Here is a 21,088-nt window from a genome sequence, read left to right on the forward strand (position 1 = left end):
CTTTAAGAGAGATATTGAGCTCCTGGAGCAAGTCCAAAGAAGGGCGACTAAACTGGTCAAGGGGCTGGAAAATAAAAATTATGGAGAGCGGCTAAGGGAGGTGGGGCTGTTTAGCCTGGAGAAGAGGAGGCTGAGGGGAGACCTGATTACAGCCTACAAATACTTGAGAAAAGATGGTGGGGAGGTGGGGGAAGGGCTCTTTACATTAGTGATGGGTGATAGAACAAGAGGAAATGGGTATAAGCTTAGTCAGGGGAGATTCAGGTTGGATGTTAGGAAGTATTTCTTCTCTGAAAGAGTTGTCAGCCACTGGAATAGGCTGCCCAGGGAGGTGGTTGAGTCCCCATCCCTGGATGTGTTTAAGAATAGGGTGGATGAACTACTTAGGGATATGGTTTAATGGGGATTAGGGACAGTTGGACTCGATGATCTCTAAGGTCTTTTCCAACCTAGAAATCTATAAATCTATGAAAATAAAAGACTGACAATAGTTGGACTATTGCTCAACATTATAACTGAACATACCTTTAAGATTCCTTTATCTGAAAAGATTTGCATTACTTTCTTTACATATACCAAGGATGAGGCCTCCAAAGGGCAAGGAAGTGGCAAGGAAGTGATGTAGTTTTGATCAATTTCACAAAGACTCCTAAAAAAACATCACCCAAGGGAGCATGGCAGAAAGGTTTGAGCACTGTAGTGCTCTTCATGTACAGTGCTCAAAAAAGGAAAAAAGGCCTTTAATACAGACAGGCAGGGTATTATCGAGCTGTGTGATTGTACTTTTTTTTTTTTCTGTTGGGATGCTAAACATTAGCCTGGTTCAAAACTGGTTCTTGTTGCACAGGTGCCTGTCAAATGTTGAAAAGGGACTAGTGAGTCTGTCTATAAAGAGTTCTCTAGAGAAAACAGAAAGCAAAGCATTAGTCCCTCCAATATGCTAGAGGTCATTTTTTAGTAAAACATAAAACACGCTCTTCGACATGTCTAAATGGAAACCAGACTAATATGTACTTCAAAGTCAAGGCAAATAAGAGCAAGACACTTTTAATCAAAGGAGAAAATAGATTTCTGCAATGCAGAACAATCACTTTCAGTCCTGTAATGATTAAATTTCCTAGTCAGGAAATGCATGATAAATGCAAAGTAATCTGCAGGCAAGCCGTCACTGAAAGAAGAATACACTCTAGCCTAAGTGAGAATAGCCTGAAAAGGTGGCAAGGCTGGATTAATACCTAAATTAGATATGCGAGTAAGAGACAATGCTTTACTCCTCAGTGGATCTCAAAACAGCCATTCTGACAAATAACTTGAGATTACTTTAACAAAATAGGATTTGCATGAGATAGCAAAGTATTAGTAGTATGAAGAATTTAAATATATACATATTTGTATCTTTTCACATAAACGACAGAGTCCATAAACAATAAAAGCTCACAGATCAAGGGTTGTGTGAGAGGACAAGTTTCAGGAAATCTATCTCCCATAAGCATTTTGTATTAGTTTACCACCTATCCTGAAGAAATAACCTTTACTCCTGAACTTCCCCAGAATGTGCATCTCAATCATGAGAAGTCTGTTGGTACAGACAAACAGCTTTTAAAAACATACAGGGTGACAAATACCATACTGACTGTAGCTGTTGTGACACTTCCATGTCATTTAAAGCAACACTTTTAATGCAGCATATACATTGGTATTTCCAGTTTCTTCAAAATCAACACTGATCTCATGTCTGCAAAGACACCGGGCCCATAATTATTACACTAAATTGCTAACTGACAGATTTACAAAAGGTCTGCAGCTTATATTTTGAGACAGATCTAAAAGGAGGAGACAACGATTTCCACAGAACAGTAGACCCCAGCATACTGCAAGGTAAGCAAGAAAGTTGGATCCCTATACTATAAATAGGCTGTTATTTCCAGCAGGCTTTTCTTCAAAGGTGTAAAACTGGTATTTACATGTTACAATACTATGTTTGAAACTGCCTTGGTTTCGTGTTGACGTATGTAAAGATATAGTTGACTTGAATTTAAAATTATTTAAACTCCTTTGTACAAAGAAATATTAGTTAAGGATTAAAAATTAAAAAAATAATGAAAAACCCCCTTCATTTGTCTCTGCAGAGAGACCTGCTAGCGGATTTAAGTCCAGGATGACCTAGGTATTGCTGCTCTTCATCTCAACGGGAGCATGTTCAGATCTCAAAGTTGAAAACAGTGCTGGCCCATTGTAGTGTTTAGAGCAGTTCATTTACAATCCTACAACAAAAAATCCTCAGCTTTTTAGGTGTGAAAAATTCTGATCTTCAAAGAACTTTAAGACCAAATTCTTCTTACCTCATCATAATGAAATTCTGTACTCATTCTATCTCTCATAAATCAATCTTAAATGCAACAGAGAGGATTTCAGATTTGTGTTTTCAACATTTGAACTATATTGCACAAGATAGTCCTTTTTTTAAATTTAGTTCAATTTAATCCATTTCAGCTTCATATTCAACAGGAAAAAGCCCGACTAAAAATATGGTTAATCATAATAATTAAAGTGTCCATAAATGTACTAGAAACTTTGTTATCAAGAGGAGGTGGAGGTAAAACAATGAAGAAAAGCATTCTTCAGCATTTTGTTTGTTTTCAGCAAAGCCATTCCCAGCACCTCAGGTTGGCCTGGTTGTAATGGTCACAGTAGCCAGGCTGTATCCAGTATAAAGGATTTCGTGGTGCTGCACTGAGAATTCCAGTTCTTTCAGGGCATGCAGGGGAACCTCATTTTCAAGTCAAATCTCGCTGCAGGACATGGATTTCAAAACTTTCAAAAATAAGTATATCTGTAACTAATGTGTTCAAAAGAGGAGGATGACTTCAGTCTTCTATTAATTAGATGTTTTTCTTTTCATGGAACTTCTGTTTCCACAAATGAGGATTAAAAAAAGTCCATTGGGAAATGTTTTATAACATGAAAGTATTACTGCAATTATTTCTATAGGCATATTTACAGATGTATTTAAAAACTGCTGTTTGAAAGACAAATGTTCAGTTAACACAGTGTAGTACTATTAAAGCCAAAAAAGTCAAGAGCTATCATGCTTTAAATTACTTGAAAATATTTCAGTTAGCATATTTTTGGCCTAACAAAACAGAATTTTTTTCATGTCTGTTTAGTCATTACCGTTTTGTGCAACAAGCAGCTTGAACTACACAACTACTGTTATCTGTAAATAATTTGCTTACCTTTTATCTAAATGATTTATTCTCTATAGGATCTATACTCTTTTGGATCTAAAAGTTGACTTCATCTTCAAGGAGAAAGACCCACAAGGGAAGAAATGAATTCTCTAGACACTTCGTGAATTATTTTAAAGACTAGGCTAAAGGTTAGAAAAGACCAATTGCAAAATGTGACAGTAAAAAGTCAAGTGTAAACTCATAAAAAGACGGAGATGTCCACGAGTGGATTTTAAACAGAATACCCTAAGCCTCCACACACCTGCTACCTTGCTTTGGAGGTATTTAAAGTCTCCAGGTGTTTAAGCTTTCAACTGTAAGAGGTTCCTACATGCCTGCAGGTCAGCTTCTGGGCATGTCCCAGTTGCTTCCGCCTTGACAACGCTCAGCAGCTCCAGCCTATCTCCAGCCCTGTCAGGACTTGCCAACCACACACCTATCTTGACAGTCTCAGGCTGGCAGGCAGTGGCAGGGCACAGCTGCTAGTCCCTGCTCCGCAAAAACATCACTGCTGATTTCCTTCACAACAGACCCAGCGGGAAGGCTGAAGGAGAAACGGTGCTAGTGTCCCTTTTAATTCAGTAGAGCACTAGACCAGAAAGAGAGCAGACACAGGGCAGATCCACAGGTTTATCATCCTGCCCACCTCTCACACAGCAGCTACAAGCCACAAAAAGTTGCCAATTATCACACAAGACTGCATACAAGCAAACGCTCAAGTCTTCCTCTTGAAGCTGTCCGACCTTGATTTAAAAAAAGGAAGACACTTGCAGCAGGTTTAGAGGGGACAAAAGGCAATTTGAAGGCTAGTTTCTACATTTTTAGATATATTATTTTAAATTCAATTGTCACTGAATTCAAGTTACTGTCCACAGTCACTCAGGGCCATCCCACTGAGACAAGGGCACCAAATACTAAACAGTCATCCTCAGCTTGTTTTGTCTGTGACCTGAATTATTTTATTTGTGGAGAAAGGGAGAAGAGTTTCAATTCAGGGTAAAAAGTGTCCATTTCCACTTTATTCCTGGCCAGCAACACTGCTGCAAATCCATATTCAGTGAACATTCTACTTTAAGCTTGCATTTTTTGCAAGCATTCCCACTAGTAAGTCTTCCCTGTGACAATATATAGAAAAAAATAAACAAAACTTTGCATGCAAACGTACACAAAAAACACAAAAATGAGTACTAATCGGATATTATCTCAGGCCAAGAGCATTCACAAAACTGTAATTCCATATTTGCTCAACTCTCTCCAGTCCCAACTTGTTCTTTGCCTCAAAAGCAAGGCAATTCGAGCTGCGGTTATATCCTTATCTGAAGCACACTAAACACCATAAAGCATTTAATAACAATGCAAGAGTGGAAGTTCCCTAAAACGGCTTGAGTCCACATAGATGGCAACAATTCTAAACAGTCTAATTTCAACATAATTATGAGGGATTATTTAGATATCCTGAAGAATTTTGAGATCAAGGCAACAGATACCTTACATTCAACATATGGTACAGAACATGATGAGTCCATTGCAAACTACTCACTAACTCCTCTTAGTAAGCTCCAAGAGGCCTCAAAATCCCATTGCAAAGTTACATGACAAATCCCTGCCACATTGATCACAGAATCAGTTTGGTTGGACAAGATCTCTTGAGCTTATTGAGTCCAGCCCCCCTGCCCCATCGTGGTCAGCTACAGCAGTTTGCCCCGGACTGTGTCTAGTTGGGTTTTGACCGTTTCCAAGGATGGAGACTTCACAGCCTCCCTAGTCCACCTGTGCCAGTGTCTGACAACCTTCACAGTAAAAAAACCATGTGGGGGGTTGTGTGCCGATTGAATTTCATGTGTTTTCACTTTGGTCCATAGTGTCTTGTTCTTTCACTGGACATAACTGAGAAGAGTCTGGCTCCCTCACCTTCAATCTCTTCCATTTAGACACACTGGTAAGTTCCCCTATGAGTCTTCTCTTCTTCAGGCTGACCAGTCCAAGCTCACTGAACCTCTCCTTTGATGAAAGATACTCCAAATCCCTTAATAGTCTGCAGTCCCTTAATCATAAATGTTACTTTTAGCATCCCAGCTGACTTGGTCCAACAATTCCAAAATACATGCCATTTTTCATAACAGTCTAGAAGAAATCCCAGGACTGTAAAGGGGCATTGGACAGCAGCAGAGACAACTAAGCTTTCAGCTACTGAAGCACAAAACCAGGAATGGCTCTTAAAAACTTAGTAGTATACATCATGTCTTATTTAAGTAGAAATAAAGTTTAAAATTTTAATGCTACCAGACGTTGCAGTTTGATGGAAAAAAGCCCTTCTACCAGGAGAAGCAGTGTAGTTTTAAACGATTTATGAAAATGCAGTTTATTCTTAGTAACAAAGCTGTGGAGTAGACTAACATCTATTTTTTGAAAACATTTTGCATACACCATATGTCTTCTAAACCTCCCTGACAATAGCATGGTTAAGGAATTAAAAAAAAAAAATTCCATAGTTAAAGTGTCAGCTTCCTGGGAGGTAGGGAGAGGTTGGAAGAGGCAGCAGTGCCAGGACTGCCATCCAAATCTCTGTTGTAGGTAAACAAGTCTTATAGAGCTTTCTATAAGAACAACTCATCCTTATTCGGCTTGTTGTTCTCTGTGTGTAAATGCCCACAATAGGAATGACTCTCAATATGGATCTACATAATCCTCTTCATTCAGAGCAGTTTCCTGGATCCACAGAGGAATCAGTCATGGGCTTATTGTGTATCAGGTAAGCATACAGCCGTCAGGTAGTATAAAAGCTGTACCTGTGGTCACGTTGGTCATGCAATGGGAGAGTGGGCTCAGTGCGAGTCTCATCTAGGAAGGTGCTGCTCGTAAAAACTCCTTTCATAGTAGAGAACTGCTAGGTAAGCCACTGTTCTCCCCTTCCCAGCTCAGCCACTGGACTCACACATACCTCTCCCACCCACTCCATTCCAGCACTCTGGCACCTAAAGACTGAAGATCTAACAGGCTACACACACCCCACCACCACGGGGTGGGTCTTGACTTGACCCACTACAAGTCAAGTCTCATAGCATGAGATCTAAGACACCTTTGTGGGAGGCATCCTAGGCAATCTGAAGAGAGTTGCTCGAGAGAATAAGGTTCAAAAACTGAACAGAAAAGACTGTGTATGTTGGCAAGACAAATAGGAGAAAGTATGCACACAGTAGGTGTATTTTGGGGGAAAAGCGGGAAGAGAAAAATCTGTCAGAAATAACTTCTAACTTAATCTTGAATACTGCTTTCCTATGCACTGGTTTAAAAAATACCCTGGAAACACAAGTTTACATTTCCATCAGAATAATATGAAAGTTTACGTCACATTCACCAGAACACCTAATACTTCAGAAGCCAAGCATAATGCTTGTAAAAGTAAAGGACAAATTAAGGTACCTATGGAGTTGTTCGTTTGGAGTTTTTTAACATCTATGTGAGAAAAATCAGTAAGTCCAATTTTAACAGAACTGCATCAAATGTCTACCTACATCTCTACATTCTTAAGTAACTCTGAAAGCCTTTTCCTAAGTAACTTTCAACAAGCCTTACAAGTTATCATCAAGGTTTCCGATTGCTTTGAGTATTTCACCTCAGAGATGAGAATTAGTTCAGGCACAGCAGCATGAGCACACTTACCGGTAAGAAGTGAGGTAGATAACCCATGCTAAGACTGAGCTGTTGTAATTCATCTGCTTCAGTACCCAGCCTCACTGGGGCACTGAACCTCACAGAAAACATTAGTTTTCAGCACGGACACAACCTAATCCCTTTGAAATTCTGGACATAAGGACTTGTGCAAACGTAAGTGAACATTTATGAAGTCTATGAGAAAAATGTGCAGTAGACATACAAGTATCCCTTTCATTATCGAGAAGAAACTGATTTTACTAAGAAGGCTACGAATTTTATTTAAGATCTGTAAAAGAAAAAGCCTTCCTAGCCTTATCTCTTCTTTTTTCCCTGACCTCGTAAATGCAGCAGTTTTCTAACTCTGACCAGATTTCAGAATTTGTGCATTTCTGACAGAATTTAATCCTATTATCTGCTGCATCACTCAAGAACTAAGAGAATAAAACCCTGTCTCTCAGAACGGTTAAATTCCACAAAACTCTTTCAATTCTTAAATGGCTTTTCTAATTCAGGTATCTACAAACTCTTCTCAAAACAGATTAGCTGTAGCTATGCAAAATTTATCTCTAGATAAGCGTTTATATCAAACCATGCGAGAGTCACTGCAGCAAAATCTTTTTTCTATTAGATTTAAAACTTTCCCTTAATCACAGTCTTGATTTATACGCATTTCTATTTACAAGGCTGTCATCCACTTTCCCCTGGTAGTCTAAGTGTATATTTTTTTTCTTAAAACCAAAACTTTCCAGAAAGAGAAGATACTTAAATTTCATGGAATGGAAGGAAATCTGCCTGAAACTCAGTTTGCACCTGAGTGTACTAGTATTGATACCCTAAAGCATCTTCATGCTCATTACTAGTTGCAATCAGTACGTCAACGGGTTCTCTGTTCCATCATACTGGAATATGGGCAATCAGTAACGATCTACTCCCTCACACTGGTTCATCCTGTGCTCTGACCCACTTCAGAGCAAACAAACATCCCTGCATTTAATGAGCCCACCGTGGTGACTAACTGCTACAGAGCATGGTGTCATGTAAGAATTTTAATCTCTATAACCTACAAAGAAATTGAATTTACACAAGTCATAGCTGTTTAATGAATATCATTAAATAGAAATGGATGCTGACAAGTTGAAAATATTTTTGTGACTACTTCTATCAAGAATTACTTCTTACTCACACAGAAACTAAGGTAGCTCACACAGCTGACAAAAATGAGTAATTCTATACTAGATATAACGGGTTCTCAGCAATGAAACAAATTTTCATATATATGAACTACATACATAGAATAGATATCTATCTCTCTCTCTATGGATACATAGATATTCTACAAAGAAATATATTTAAACTGTAAAATATATAATAGAGAGAATTTTTCAGATTCTCCCAACATGTGAGAAGCAAGCAGAACGCTAACTGAACAGCTTCCATAGTTTCATTACTGGGGATTTTTGAGTCCTTGAATATTCAGCAATATAATTAGTACAGATTAATATTTAAAGTTTGTGACAGCATGCTGCTTTTCTAGCTGCAATGCAAATGAAGACAATTCCTACCCTAAAGGAACGGAAAGATAGATTTCTGAAATTCTAGTAGTGCCTACAGATACAGACTTCAAAGTCTACCCTAATTCTCTAGGTCTCAAACCCAGCATATCTGGGGAAAAAAAAACAGAGAATATGAGTTTTTGAAAGGACTCCAGTTTGAGCTTTTTGGTGTTTCCTCCTCCTTTTCTGGATTTGTTTTTTCAAAATTTTTTCCCTGTATACAGAACACATTCATAAAAGAGGGTTTAAATTAGTGAATACTGTAAGTTAGCAAACCATGGTGGATTATACAGTATGCATAAAGTGAAGCGGAATATAATGAATGAAATCGGAAAGAGAAATCGAGAATGCAGGCTGACACTGTCAGACAGAATGGGAAAACCTTCTGCAGGAAGAAGGCTGAATTTGCTCATATCAGAAGCATGCAAGACTAAACGGTGGCAAGATTTGAAAGTGAAAACGCACCAATATATTCTCTTTGTATTTTTAATTACTTCAGTAGTGGCACTATGACTACTTTATTACAACAAAATGATCTAAAATTGCCAAGACATAATGGTAATATCTGGACAGTTTTGGCAATACTTCTGAAAGACAGTCCCTTTCTCTCACAGGGTATGCAGCATGTAAAATTCAGGAACACTGAAGAGGTGCCCAATGACGAAGAAGCAGAGCTTCAGAAAGCTGTCTATAAAAAAAAAACCCAGTCACTTTCAGTCTGGCAAGGGCTATGACAGAATCCCAAAAGCCTTCCCAGAAGCTAACAAAGTACTGTGGGAAGAAGGGTGGATAAAGAAGGATGTGGATTCTTGGAAAGTCCATCCTCATGTCCCTTTTCTGCATATAACAAAGAAAGCTTACTATGGCATCACAGAATGCAGAAGCACAGTTAGGAGAGCTTACTCTTCTCAAGGGTCACTAATTTAACACCACTCAGCTCCGGGTGATGCCATTTATCACTTTGCTCGATATGCATTATCCTGCTCCATCGCCAAACGCCGCCAAAAGAGAGAAGCCAGTATGACATGAAAGGTGACGGAAATTCAGTACCTTAGAACATTTTTGGAAGACAGCTGCACTTGTTGCCTTAACTGTACTGAAACCAACTCAAAGTTAGCACAAGTTCACCTGCATAAGATGGGGGGGAAAAAGGAAATTCCTCAAGGAGTTAATTCAAAACCACAAGTCTTAAGTCAAAACCACTCAAAACATGCCAGCACAGTCTATCAGACCAGGATTGAAATTGCTACTTCTTTGGGAGGGTCCTTTCTGTCAAAAAAAGTTCATCTCAGCAACACTGAGGTGCTAAGAATAAAATGTGTTTACAGCATCTTATGCTGCAGTGCAGAAGTTCCAAAACAGGCAGAAGCCCAATAAGTAGTTTCCAGAGGAAAAAAAGAGCATTCTTTCTGATCACGTTTTTTTTCTACTTTCTTAGTTTCTTTTGTCCAAATTCACTTGTCTTTTATCTATTTTTCTTGTTGCTGTTGTTGAAGAAACAGCATCTAATATACATCAGTAAAACTAGGAAAAGAACCTGACCAGCTAGTTTGGTAGAAGATTAAATTTGTGTGGGAGTAGAGCAAATTCATGTAAAATTCAACAAACTGTTTCAAGAAAAAAGGGTGAAATGTAAAAATTAAAAATTTTTAAAAAGCATAAACTCACCCTTCATTTTTATATTTTTGCTAATATTGTTCCTAACATGGCCAAAACTTAAATTTTTTAAAGGGATAAACACCCTTGAAAAGGATAAAACAACATTTCAGTTTGATTCCCATAGAAATGATGACTTTTCTTTTTAAATTTACTTAAAAGTATGACAATGACTTTTTTTTTTAATTTGGCTAATACAATGAAGTACCAGTTATTCACCAACTCTTCACGCAATGAAGCAGAATGATAACCAAGTTGGACGGGAAAATTCTGCTAAGATCAGGACTCTGACTCTAACTTTGTGGTGTGGATAAAACAGTGTTTCTGTTGCTGAAAAAGCATCAGAGTATGTTTCACAATTGGAAAAATCATTTAGTCATGGTCTTTGAGCACCATCAATATACCATTTAGGTCAGTATGCAGAAATGAATCTGCTTCAAGGCCTTTTCCAAGGGATGTCATGGCAATATTATTCTGGGAAAAATAAGACAGCAAAGAAGAAAGAATTCTGCATTTATAGTAAACAGCTCATATCAACTCACCATTTGATAAAATGAAAAAAATTACCTAAAAAAAATTTTAGTTCTTTCAACTCCTCATTGAAGTTTTCTGTGAATTCTGCGCTATTTAATGAGATTTTGTAAAAGTACATAACTGAGATTTAAATTATTCTGTACCTTGAAAAGTATCTAAAGGTTACACAAGAGGACAGTCTATCAAATTTCAGTGCCCTAACAAGAAACTAAAAGCTTTTGGAGCTGCTAGACAGGTGCTCTCATGAAAATGCCTACATGTGCAGAGACATTCCCTTTCTATACAGTTATCCAGATTATTATCCTACACCCACTACTGTGATATTCCTTGCTTTGCCTTCACAACTCTAATCAATTAGACAAATTCAAAAACACTGAAATGCATCACAATTAATTCTACTGGACATTGAGGGAGCAGTGAACTTTTCTTTTAGACTATTTTTTTGAAAGATATTTCCCCATATTAACATCATGTTCATTACTGAGTTCATGCCTGAGCACTTTAACTACAAACTGTGCCTCCTGCTCTGCTCCTTCATTTTTCTGATTGCTAAGTTTTCTTGTGCTGCTTTACCAGTTCATCATCAAGTAAATGAAAACATCTTTAGAGGTGCAAGCTTTTAAAAGCTTCACAATAGTGCTCGGCCATATGCATAATATAGTTTATTTCTTATTTTGCATAAGCATTGCATAATACTTTAGCTAAGTTCCCATATCACAACGTAGCTACAAAGAAATCAATGCTAAGTCCAGAACCTACACCGCATTTAGTTCGATTCGGGACTCGGGCTGGGATATTTTAAGGAAGCAACCAAGAACACTAGCTCCAAAATAAACATCTATAAAAGAGTTAACCCTGTGCACTTCAAAGCCATGAGAAAGATTCTTGGCTTCAGTGTCTGTTAGATTGGTTTGTTATTTAGGCCCAGGATCTGTTTTTTCTCCCTTTGCTCTGTTCCTCCTCCCTACTCAGCATTCTGCACAGACTGACACGTGCTACCTCCTAGTGCTTCACAACACAGCGTGCAGAACAGAGTGACTTGAAAAGCTAAACAACAAGATAAAGTTCGAAAACTAAAACTTCCCAACAGTTACAGGGTTCAAAAACCAGCCATATTTCCAAAGAGTCCTCAGGAATATAAAAATCAAAAATCTTAGTCTAAAGGAAGCTCCGATTCCAAAATAAAGAACCTTACAAGATTAGGTACCCTCCTAAAAACGCTGAGAGTATTGCAGTGGAAAACTGTAACTGAAGAGTTTTATTGTTTAACCTCAGGGGAAAAAATAAAAAAGAAAAAGACCAACCCTCACAAAAGAAACCCCAAACTTTACTGAACTTTAAAATAAAATAAAAGTAAGGCAATATCTTGGACATTTTACAAAGAGAACACTTTCCAGAGTGTTACAGATATAGAATGCAGCAAGTTAGCTACCACAACAGAATACAAGACCCTAGCAAGACTTTTTAATTACTTTATTTCAAAATTTAGTTATCAGAACTTCAAATGTTGAAGAGCAGCATTTAGATACTGTCCCTAAATAAAACTCGTGTATTAGGCAGCACCTAAATATTACTAAAAAGCTATCTTCTCTTTTAGTTACTAGTGAGTTCCATTTCTGAATATTTTTGACCAAAAAGTGACAGAAGAGTTACAAGGAACAGTTGTGATAACTGACAAAATTTTTTTATATAGTTAAAAGCAGGTATAAATATCAGCTGATATAAGTAAATGCCTATTTGCATACATATCCATTAGAGTCTAGTTGCTGCTTAGCTAATATAATATTGTTTATATAATGCACATGAGCAATATTATAGATATAAGCCATTCCTTCAGGGCTGGAGACCAGTTTTATAGGATGTAAACTATTAGATTTGCCTTCCAAATTCTAAAGACCAAAGACCAGTCTAATCAAATTGAAAAGTCTCCACAGAGCCCTAAGATTGGGTTACATCACAGCACTGCAGTTGCTTGCAGCAAACCTCTCATCCCTGCTTACCATGCCCATAGAGGGGTCTCGGAAGTCCTTGGATAGCTAAAGCTAATGCCAAGACTTTAATTTGATATAAACCAAGCCTTCAAAAGGTGAGATCAGCCAACCAGTTCCCCTGGTCTGCCAGCAGCCAAGGGGCAGCTACCTGGTTCAGCTGGCACAGCAAAGCAGCCCATGTTTCCCAGATGCACGGACCAGTCTGTCAGACAGACTCCTTTCCAGCCCCATCTATAACCAGGTGAACAGCATGGAAGGCATCCTGACTGGCCGCCCTTGCGAGAGGTATTTGAACTGGCTGGTTAGGCCAAACAGTACATGCATCCTTCACAGCTAAATCATTCCTGTCTCACTTATCAGCAAGAGGTGCCTCCTGTGTGCACGTATGTTTCTACACAAATGAGTAGCACAGTGGTGGTGAAGGGGGTGGCTGGAGGTGGGAAGTGTTGGCATGGGTACGTTGATATTCCAGCAAGAAGGATAACTGTTACGATACACTCAAGTCTTCCATAGACGACTCATGTCATGAAGGTGGATTCCTCTGATGCAAACGTGCCGTGTTTTAACTATTTAGTATTATTTTAGGATCAAGACACTAAGAATCAGCTTCTAAGAATCAGCTTCACATAGCTGACTATGCTGCCAGATGCTGACTTAGGCTGACTTACAATGTTGGCCAGAAAAAAAAAAAAAAAAAAAAATCAGTCAAAAATCGAAGGGTTTACACCGTTACTCTTCTTTGTTACCTGAGCAGCAGCAGAAGTCAATGTGTAAGATCAGTCACAGAGCTCAATCAATAACGCTGCAGAACAAATCGCAGAACATAAATTCCTACTGGAAACAGCCAAATGCAAAACACAAATACTGACACCATGACGGAACAGAGCTCCACCCAGCATGAGCCCAAACAAGCCTGAAAATGGCTTTACATCGTTTTTTTACACTTCTGCCTGCTGAGGCACATTCATCACTGAAAGCAACCTCTCCTGAAGTACAGCTCATCTAATTTACAGTCACTGCCTGTAGCACCTTCCTCCTTCTCCTACACCTCACCAGTGTCATTCCAGGAGTTTGTTATTGCTGGAGCATAGCAATCGCTAGCCAAGCCCAAATACTACAGTCACATCACCTATAAAATGTGTGTAGAAAGGCACAGAAAAGTTAGAATAGCTCTTAACTATCATTATAGCGTGATCTTTCCCCAACAGAGAACTAGGCCTTTCTTCCACGCCAACATTTAAAAATTTCAGCAGAAATAGTCCCCACAGCAAAAAAAAGCCCACTCGATCAAGTTTTTGTAATGCTGTAACTGTCTGGTGTTTGAAAGGCATACAGGTAAAGCTACCCAGATACAGTGAAAGGAATCTAAAAAGGGTTTTATCAGACATAACTGCACAAGCCCCAAAGGGCACAGCTTTCGGGTATCAGCTTTTACATCAGTACAGTTACAGCAACGCAGAAGAGGACAGGGCCAGGAAACAGATTACCATGATGGAACAAGCAGGGAGAGAACCTGCAGGCATGTCCCTCATGCCACCTTGTTTGCTGTGTCGGGGGGGGTTCTGAAGGAGATTTTTTTTCTAGATAATTTAAATTCTCCCAATAGCAGAGTTTGATTGATTTTTATATAATATCCTGCTTCTGAATGTCTCTCTACTTCTCCCTCTCTCTCACATACACCTCCCTTTTTGCAACAGATGTTTTTAAGTGTTCCTATCAGAGTAAATACAATGGATACCGAACAGCACTAAGTAAAAGTTTTTCAGTGTACAGCTCTACAACATGAAATGTGTATTAGCAGGTTATATGAATACCAAAATCATAGATTCGACTACTTTTAGTCATTTCAGAACATATGCAGCATACAATATCTGATATTTCAAAAAATACATTATTTGCCACTGTGTTATTTTACTATATACAGGAGCTGGGAATAATCAACTAAAGCTAGCTATTATTCCAATTTCTGATATGAAATTTTTGTATTTAGTGCTTCTACAGCAAATAATTATTTTACTTACTGTTTGGAAAGCTTCAAATTTGAAGTTTTTGCACTGAAAGAGCAATGACAAATTTGACAGTTTTCCTTTCTAAATGGCACAGTTTGAGCTGCAAATATCATGCATTTGTATTACAAATACGTCATCATTCCATTAGCTTGCTTGACTTATTGAGCAGTCTTAATCATGCTGTATACCTCCGAATAGAGAGTGGATTGAGCTGACAGAATATCTCCTGAAACAAATTTCTCTTACACTAAATACTATACTAAGATATAGTTCTCATATACTAATTGTCTACACTAAGCACAAAAAGAGAGAATCAGGTAAACATTTAAACTGACTCTTCTCTATGAAATAATAATCAACACTTAAATAAAAGTATGTTTTAAAGGGACCGTATTATTATCTGACTAAAATCTTTTTAAAAACTACATTTTAAATGTCTTGCCCCAAACCAGTAATATTGCATCCACAAAGCTATTGGGCAGATTTTCAGCTTGGTACAGCAGCATAGCGTTAGAGAACTCAATAGCATCTTTAGTCATTTCAACTAATTAAGAATTTCAAGTCAGCATTTCAAAGACATTGACAGACAGGCAGGCCTCCAACCTAAAGAATCTAGGTGGTTCTTTTTTTTTTTTAACAGCTAAGATGTTGCATTGTGTAACACTATACATATATGTAAAAACTCTTCACTACACAGGTCACTGCAATCCCAAGGAGAAGTCAAAATCATATCTTACCAAGACTGAACTCCAGCTTTGGCTCATTTGCAATTCTCTGAATACCTTTTAAAGTTAAGATAAAAAAACAATATCAGAAATAATTTTATTTCAATGTCTAGCTTTTTAATACATAGTAAAAGTTTCAAGTGCCTAATTCATATCTTAACTGCCATTGCCACCGGAGTAACATTTCATGTTATAAACCCATAGTGAAACAGAACTTCGCATGAAATAAACGCCTGAAAAAAAGACTACTTTTGAAGACAACTTCTTTATTTTTAATAGAAACTTTCTGTTGTTGGGAAAGGAAAACAAAAAAAAAATCCAAATCAAAACACCTTTTATGGAGAGGTACTTGTAACATTTTCAAATCACATCGACTAATCATTTGTTGGAAAAATATTAAATCTAATGACTCATTTTTAGGTATGTATGTCATGACATGAAAAATGGAAACAAAAACCATGTTCTGTCAAAGTACATAAATCAAGTTAATGTAATAAAATATATCACCATGTTATTGACCTACATATAAATTGTACAGCAACAAAACCAACTTCTTTTTGTTGGAAAATAGCACATGAATTCCTTTGTCTCATATACAGAGGACAAGAACATCATTTTAATTCCTTCCATTGTGGAATTATGTTCTAGCGCATATTTTATTGCAAAGGACAATAACTTCTTATTGTGCTAGGATAAAGGAGTGAACCATAGAGCTGCAACAAGACAAACGTAGGAAGGATAGTTAAATAATACTGAGTTGTCCACTCTCTGCAGGAAGTAATTGGATCACAACTACAGTATCAATGAACCTTGTAGAAATTAAACTGTCTCCTGTTGACGTTTATGTAATGTTTCCAGTAAGCATTATTAAGTATTTGCCAGCATTGAAGAAATTGGTCAGATGGGAAGGACCAGAGTTGGTATATTAACTGAAATGTAACATTTTTGTTAAAAATTAAAAAAAATAATTTAAGAAAGCAACAAGAAAAAAAAAACACACTAAAAAACCTTAAACTTATAGCTGTTTTCGCTTCAGGAAAACTTGACATTGCTGAATATGTCTAGTTTCGCATTGTTGACATTACTATAGCTAATCCTTCAAGTCTATGCAAGGAAAACTACAGCTTCAGAGCTTCTAAAAGCCTTGGTCTGGAAGAAATAAATAAGGTTTTTAATTTTTTTTTTAAAATGGAGTTATAACAGATTTCCAAGCTGAATTCTGCAACTAGCAGAGTCAGCATATTGGTCTTGAACACGTTTATGAACACGCTGGATACAGACTTGCTTAAGTAACTGGGCAACTGAAATACAGAGCATAGCAATGCAGCATAGCCCAGACTCCAGTGCACCAAACATGACTCAACATATGGCTATGTGCTTTCAAATCCTCAGAGTGCTTTTATATCACAAAGAACAATTCGGTGATACTAATTTCAAAATCACTAAAGCTTTATACAAAGTTATCAGATTACCTTTTAAACAGTAGTCCATATGTTCACATAGGATGCAAAAGAGGAAAAGAATATTTCTAACTAAACGATTTTTAAGTCTTATGAAGAAAACAGATTAGAGAGTAAAAAGTCAGAAACACAGTAATCACCCATTTGTACCGCTGAAGGCTATCTGCATAAATCAAAATATATCAGGTAGTGATATTTACAGACAATCTCCAGCAGTTTGCTTCCTCTACAACTACTGTTTGTCAAGCAACAAGTTAAACAGCATTATGTCCCCTGTTTGTGGTACTATCTGTACTGCTACAGAGAGTAAACCATTTTTATTGTACCAGTCAATAAAGTGAGCATATGCACTTACTCGTAAACTGTGGCTCTCCTAGACTGTCTACTTGGGATGAAGGGAGAAACTGCCGTGCTTCATCTGATGATCTCTCCTCTTTGATTTCCATGATCAACCGCCGGAGCTGCTGAATTTTATTCTGCAAACCTTCTGAGTTTGCCTCTCCCAGTGCCACAGCCCAAGATTCGCAATCTGGCTTCGATGCAGCTTCAAGGTAAAGATCTGGTTCTCCACTCTGAAACTCTGCGCTCAGAAAACATATACACAGTTTTTAGGAACTCTGATTCAAAAGGGGATCATGAAAATATTGATGTCCCACACAGTTAAAACCTCCACAGACACATTTCTTTTCATAGTCACAGAACCATGCATCCCATCTATCTCTTGAATCAAACCCCTGTTCTTTCATACTCAGTGCAGTACTCAGTCTATCCACAAGTGGTTCCAAAAGGAATTAACATATTGCTGAACTAGGTGGCAGAAGCAAACCAAAATGGGAAATCCTTTTTTTAGCACAGATTCTGCAGCCTAGCAGGTAGCTATGAGAGCTGTTAACTTGAACAGTAATTTGATTTAGCAGAGGCAGGAGACATGGTTCTGACAGATAGTGGGATTCACCAGAATGAATATGTCCATCATTTCTTTTATTACAGCTCTCCTTTATGCTCAGCCTCTCATTCATCCTTGCCAGAATACTGCTCACCAACACATGCAGATAATTTAGCACGACATCGCTCCTCTGTGAAGACTCAACAGGTTGTATGTTGGAGCTTCTGACCTCATTACTATCCACATGTCATTTGCTGTTCTGCCTGGAATCTAATTGTTTAATGATCAAATTTTCCAAGAACAAAAGAAAAAAAGGAGGGGCAGGGGGAAAGCTGAAGCTCCCAAGGAATCCAGGTAAGTAGCAAGGGTCAGTCATTTGATTAAAATAGCAGAGGAAAAAAAACCACCTCTTAGGCATTAAAAATTCTACAGTATAGATGGCTTCACAGAGCCACAAATTCAACATGACATTTAGTGTGACATGCTGAGAACAACAAACCGTGAAAGAAAGAAAAATCAATGCTTCTTTTAAAGAAGTTACCAACCGATTCAGAAACATAAAACTCTAAAACACCCACGCTATTGTATTAATAAGGACTGAAGTATTTGGTTGGATATCGAAGTCATTTTGGCCTAAATAAGCCATAGATCATGTTACTGGATGAAACAGAACATGTAAACGTTTTCATACTCAGATCAAAAATCCAAATAAGAGAAAAGTTTTTTCCAAGCAAAGTGAACTTAAATTCCCTTTTGCTAACTTGACTGTTTAACCTTGGGCACTTACCCACATGTGTTATTCTAAACCCGTTTGCACTTCATAAACTGAGCATCTGCCACTTACAATTAACTCTGCTTTTATTGTTATGGGGGGAACAAAAGATGAAAACCTCAAGTCTGGAAACCTCTTAAAATTGCACTGGAACAAATCCCTATAGAGGTGGGACAAGTTTTTTGTCTGGGGGTGGATCTAAGGAAATTTGTGTGTCTGCAGCCGCTACTAAGAATGCTGGATAACATTTCACATACCAGTTGGGACTGTATAATTCATGAGCAAAGACTGAGAAGAGCCTAAAGAGGGGGAACATGTTTCTAGCTTCACAGACAATTTAAGGAGTGCTAATAAGGATTCAAACTCTTGCCTCTAGCCCTGGCTCAGTTAGAAAACAATGAATTCAGTTCTTGAGACAACAATGTTCAAAATCTAAGGGAGCTGCAGATGTTCATCAGATCCTTGATTACATACAAAATACATACTTGTCTTGAGTGACCGAATCTGAACAAAGCTGGGCTTTACAGTTTGACAGAGATGACTTTAGAGACATAGAAGTTTCAGCTGTAAGCTCTCGTGTCAAGACCTACAACCTGAGGGCAGTAATCTTCAAAAAGATTGGTAATTAGAAGAGCTCATAACTTTTCTGCTTGTCCAGTAAGTTCTCAAACAGCACATTTGTCTATTCCCTTCTGTCACTGACCCAAATGATTCATAAGTTTGTTTATATTTCATAGTATTTTGGAACTAGCAGTGGAAAAAAGGAAAAGAAAAAAGAGGTAGGTAGTCAACTAGCATCAAGATAAAAATTAACCAGTAGTCATTCTAATTAAAAAAAAATTACAGCCATGCAAAACACTTGCTTGTACTACTCAGCCTCTAAAAGCACAGATAACTTTTATAGAAGCAATCTGGATATCCAAGATACCTTAGCTAAGCAAAGACTGTTAGACAAACAAGCCAACACTTAACTAAAATACAAATACAGCAAGGTGTTCTTTTCATTTTGTTCTTTATAAATGTAAATAGGAACAGTGATCTTGCCTTGAAATATCCTACCACTAGCTACATAAAATACATCTGCCTCGGGAGGAAATCAGTGTTTTGCAATTGAAATCATGCTATTTATATTTACCTCTTAGCTGTGGAAATCAGACTGCTAAGCACAAAAGGCATACTAAATCACCCTTAATATGCATGGAACCAGAAATGGATAGTGAAATGCAGTAGGAGTGGGCATAATTCACTGTGTTCTGACCTAACAGGTGCCAGTTTTGAGATCCGGAAATTCATTCTAAACTATCACTTCAAAACACTGCAGTCGGCTATATTTAGATCTTAGGAGTACTCTGACAGTCAAGTTAAATTCTGGAAAGCGTATGAAAATATCTGAAAAATATTCATCACTGCAAATGTAGAAAGTTTTATTCTGCAGATCCGACACTTAGTAAGTGATATATTTCCCATACTGTTTTAGTGCATGTAATGTTTATGCACAAGTTCACATACTGGAAGAAACACAGCGTCCAAAATGCACAGACAAAAATATCTGTTGCAGTAAGAAACACACAGGTTTATTTATATAATAAAGTTCATCATCTCTTTGCTCTTCTCTCCCAGACTGTTATGTTGACTATTACCTTAAATCAGATGCATACAGTAAACTCTAACAAGTTCAGACACTTAATTCCAAGTTTCAGTAGGGAGACAAAACTTAGCTGAAATAAGATTTTCTGAAAAAATAAAACTAATAGACCCACAAATGTAATGAACACCCCAAAAAAATGGTGGACCTATCAGCAGAATTACGTTTGTATTGAAACATCCTAAACACAGGAGTATTTCAGGGGTGGACAAAAGCACTTTTACTTTACAATTAAGGAGCTACTGTAGAAAGTACACAACCCTTCTCTGTTATGTTCTGTTACTACTGACATGGGTTATAATGAGTTAGTTTTAGAAAAAAGTTTTGACCTTTTGAGAACATTTACCATTGACTTCAATGAGAGTTCTTGATATGGATTCCTAGTTTTACTGTTATAATTCTGAGTATAAAGACATGTAAAATCTAAGAACAAACAATACTAAGAATTTTTGTAGACTTTGCTATCTGCAATAACAGAACAGTAATTTTCATGTCAATGCTGGACATCCCCAGTGGGGTTTCAAGTTGAGTGGCCTAAACCCAGGGAAGACGTTCACACAGTTAAACCCAATGGTTTTATTTGCAAAACGTTCAATACACTAGCCCTAAATTCAAAGCAAAATGGTATACAGTTCTATCTTTATCTCATTTTCTTCTTGAATTGAAGGTCTATGTAGCTACAAAAACCAATGTAGGACCTTTTGATATCTTGCATAAACTCAAAAAAAACAGAAACAAAGGGAAAGATTCTGAGATCACACACTGGGATATCAATTTAACCTACAGTAACCTGATAGTGTTTGTCCTGACAGTAGATTTGTATATATCTAATTGAAACCACTATCAAAATCAATATTTTACAAAGCTTTGTCCTGAGCTTTTCCCAAGATACCTCACTTGTTTCCTGGAACTTAGCAGAGTGCTTAAAAGCAAGAGTACTGTGACTAGCATAGTCTACTTACATTACTAC

The 21,088-nt window shown here is 37.5% G+C and overlaps 1 protein-coding gene across 4 annotated transcripts in view; it reads right to left on the bottom strand.

Annotated features, from left to right (window-relative positions):
• Window positions 1-21,088, bottom strand: part of INPP4B (inositol polyphosphate-4-phosphatase type II B) — a 282,937-nt gene that overhangs the window by 180,530 nt on the left and 81,319 nt on the right. For 3 of the 4 annotated variants that reach the window (XM_086612544.1, XM_086612542.1, XM_086612543.1), the window contains exons 4-5: window positions 17,171-17,395; window positions 15,368-15,412 (exon numbers count right to left, since the gene is read on the bottom strand). In XM_086612544.1, coding sequence (XP_086468670.1) covers window positions 15,368-15,412; window positions 17,171-17,395 — 270 coding nt within the window. Of the gene's footprint in view, window positions 1-15,367; window positions 15,413-17,170; window positions 17,396-21,088 lie in introns of those variants that run through there. The other variant, XM_086612545.1, reaches the window with a different exon arrangement.

Source organism: Tauraco erythrolophus, chromosome 5 (assembly GCF_009769465.1).
Source record: "Tauraco erythrolophus isolate bTauEry1 chromosome 5, bTauEry1.pri, whole genome shotgun sequence".
NCBI lineage: Eukaryota > Metazoa > Chordata > Aves > Musophagiformes > Musophagidae > Tauraco > Tauraco erythrolophus.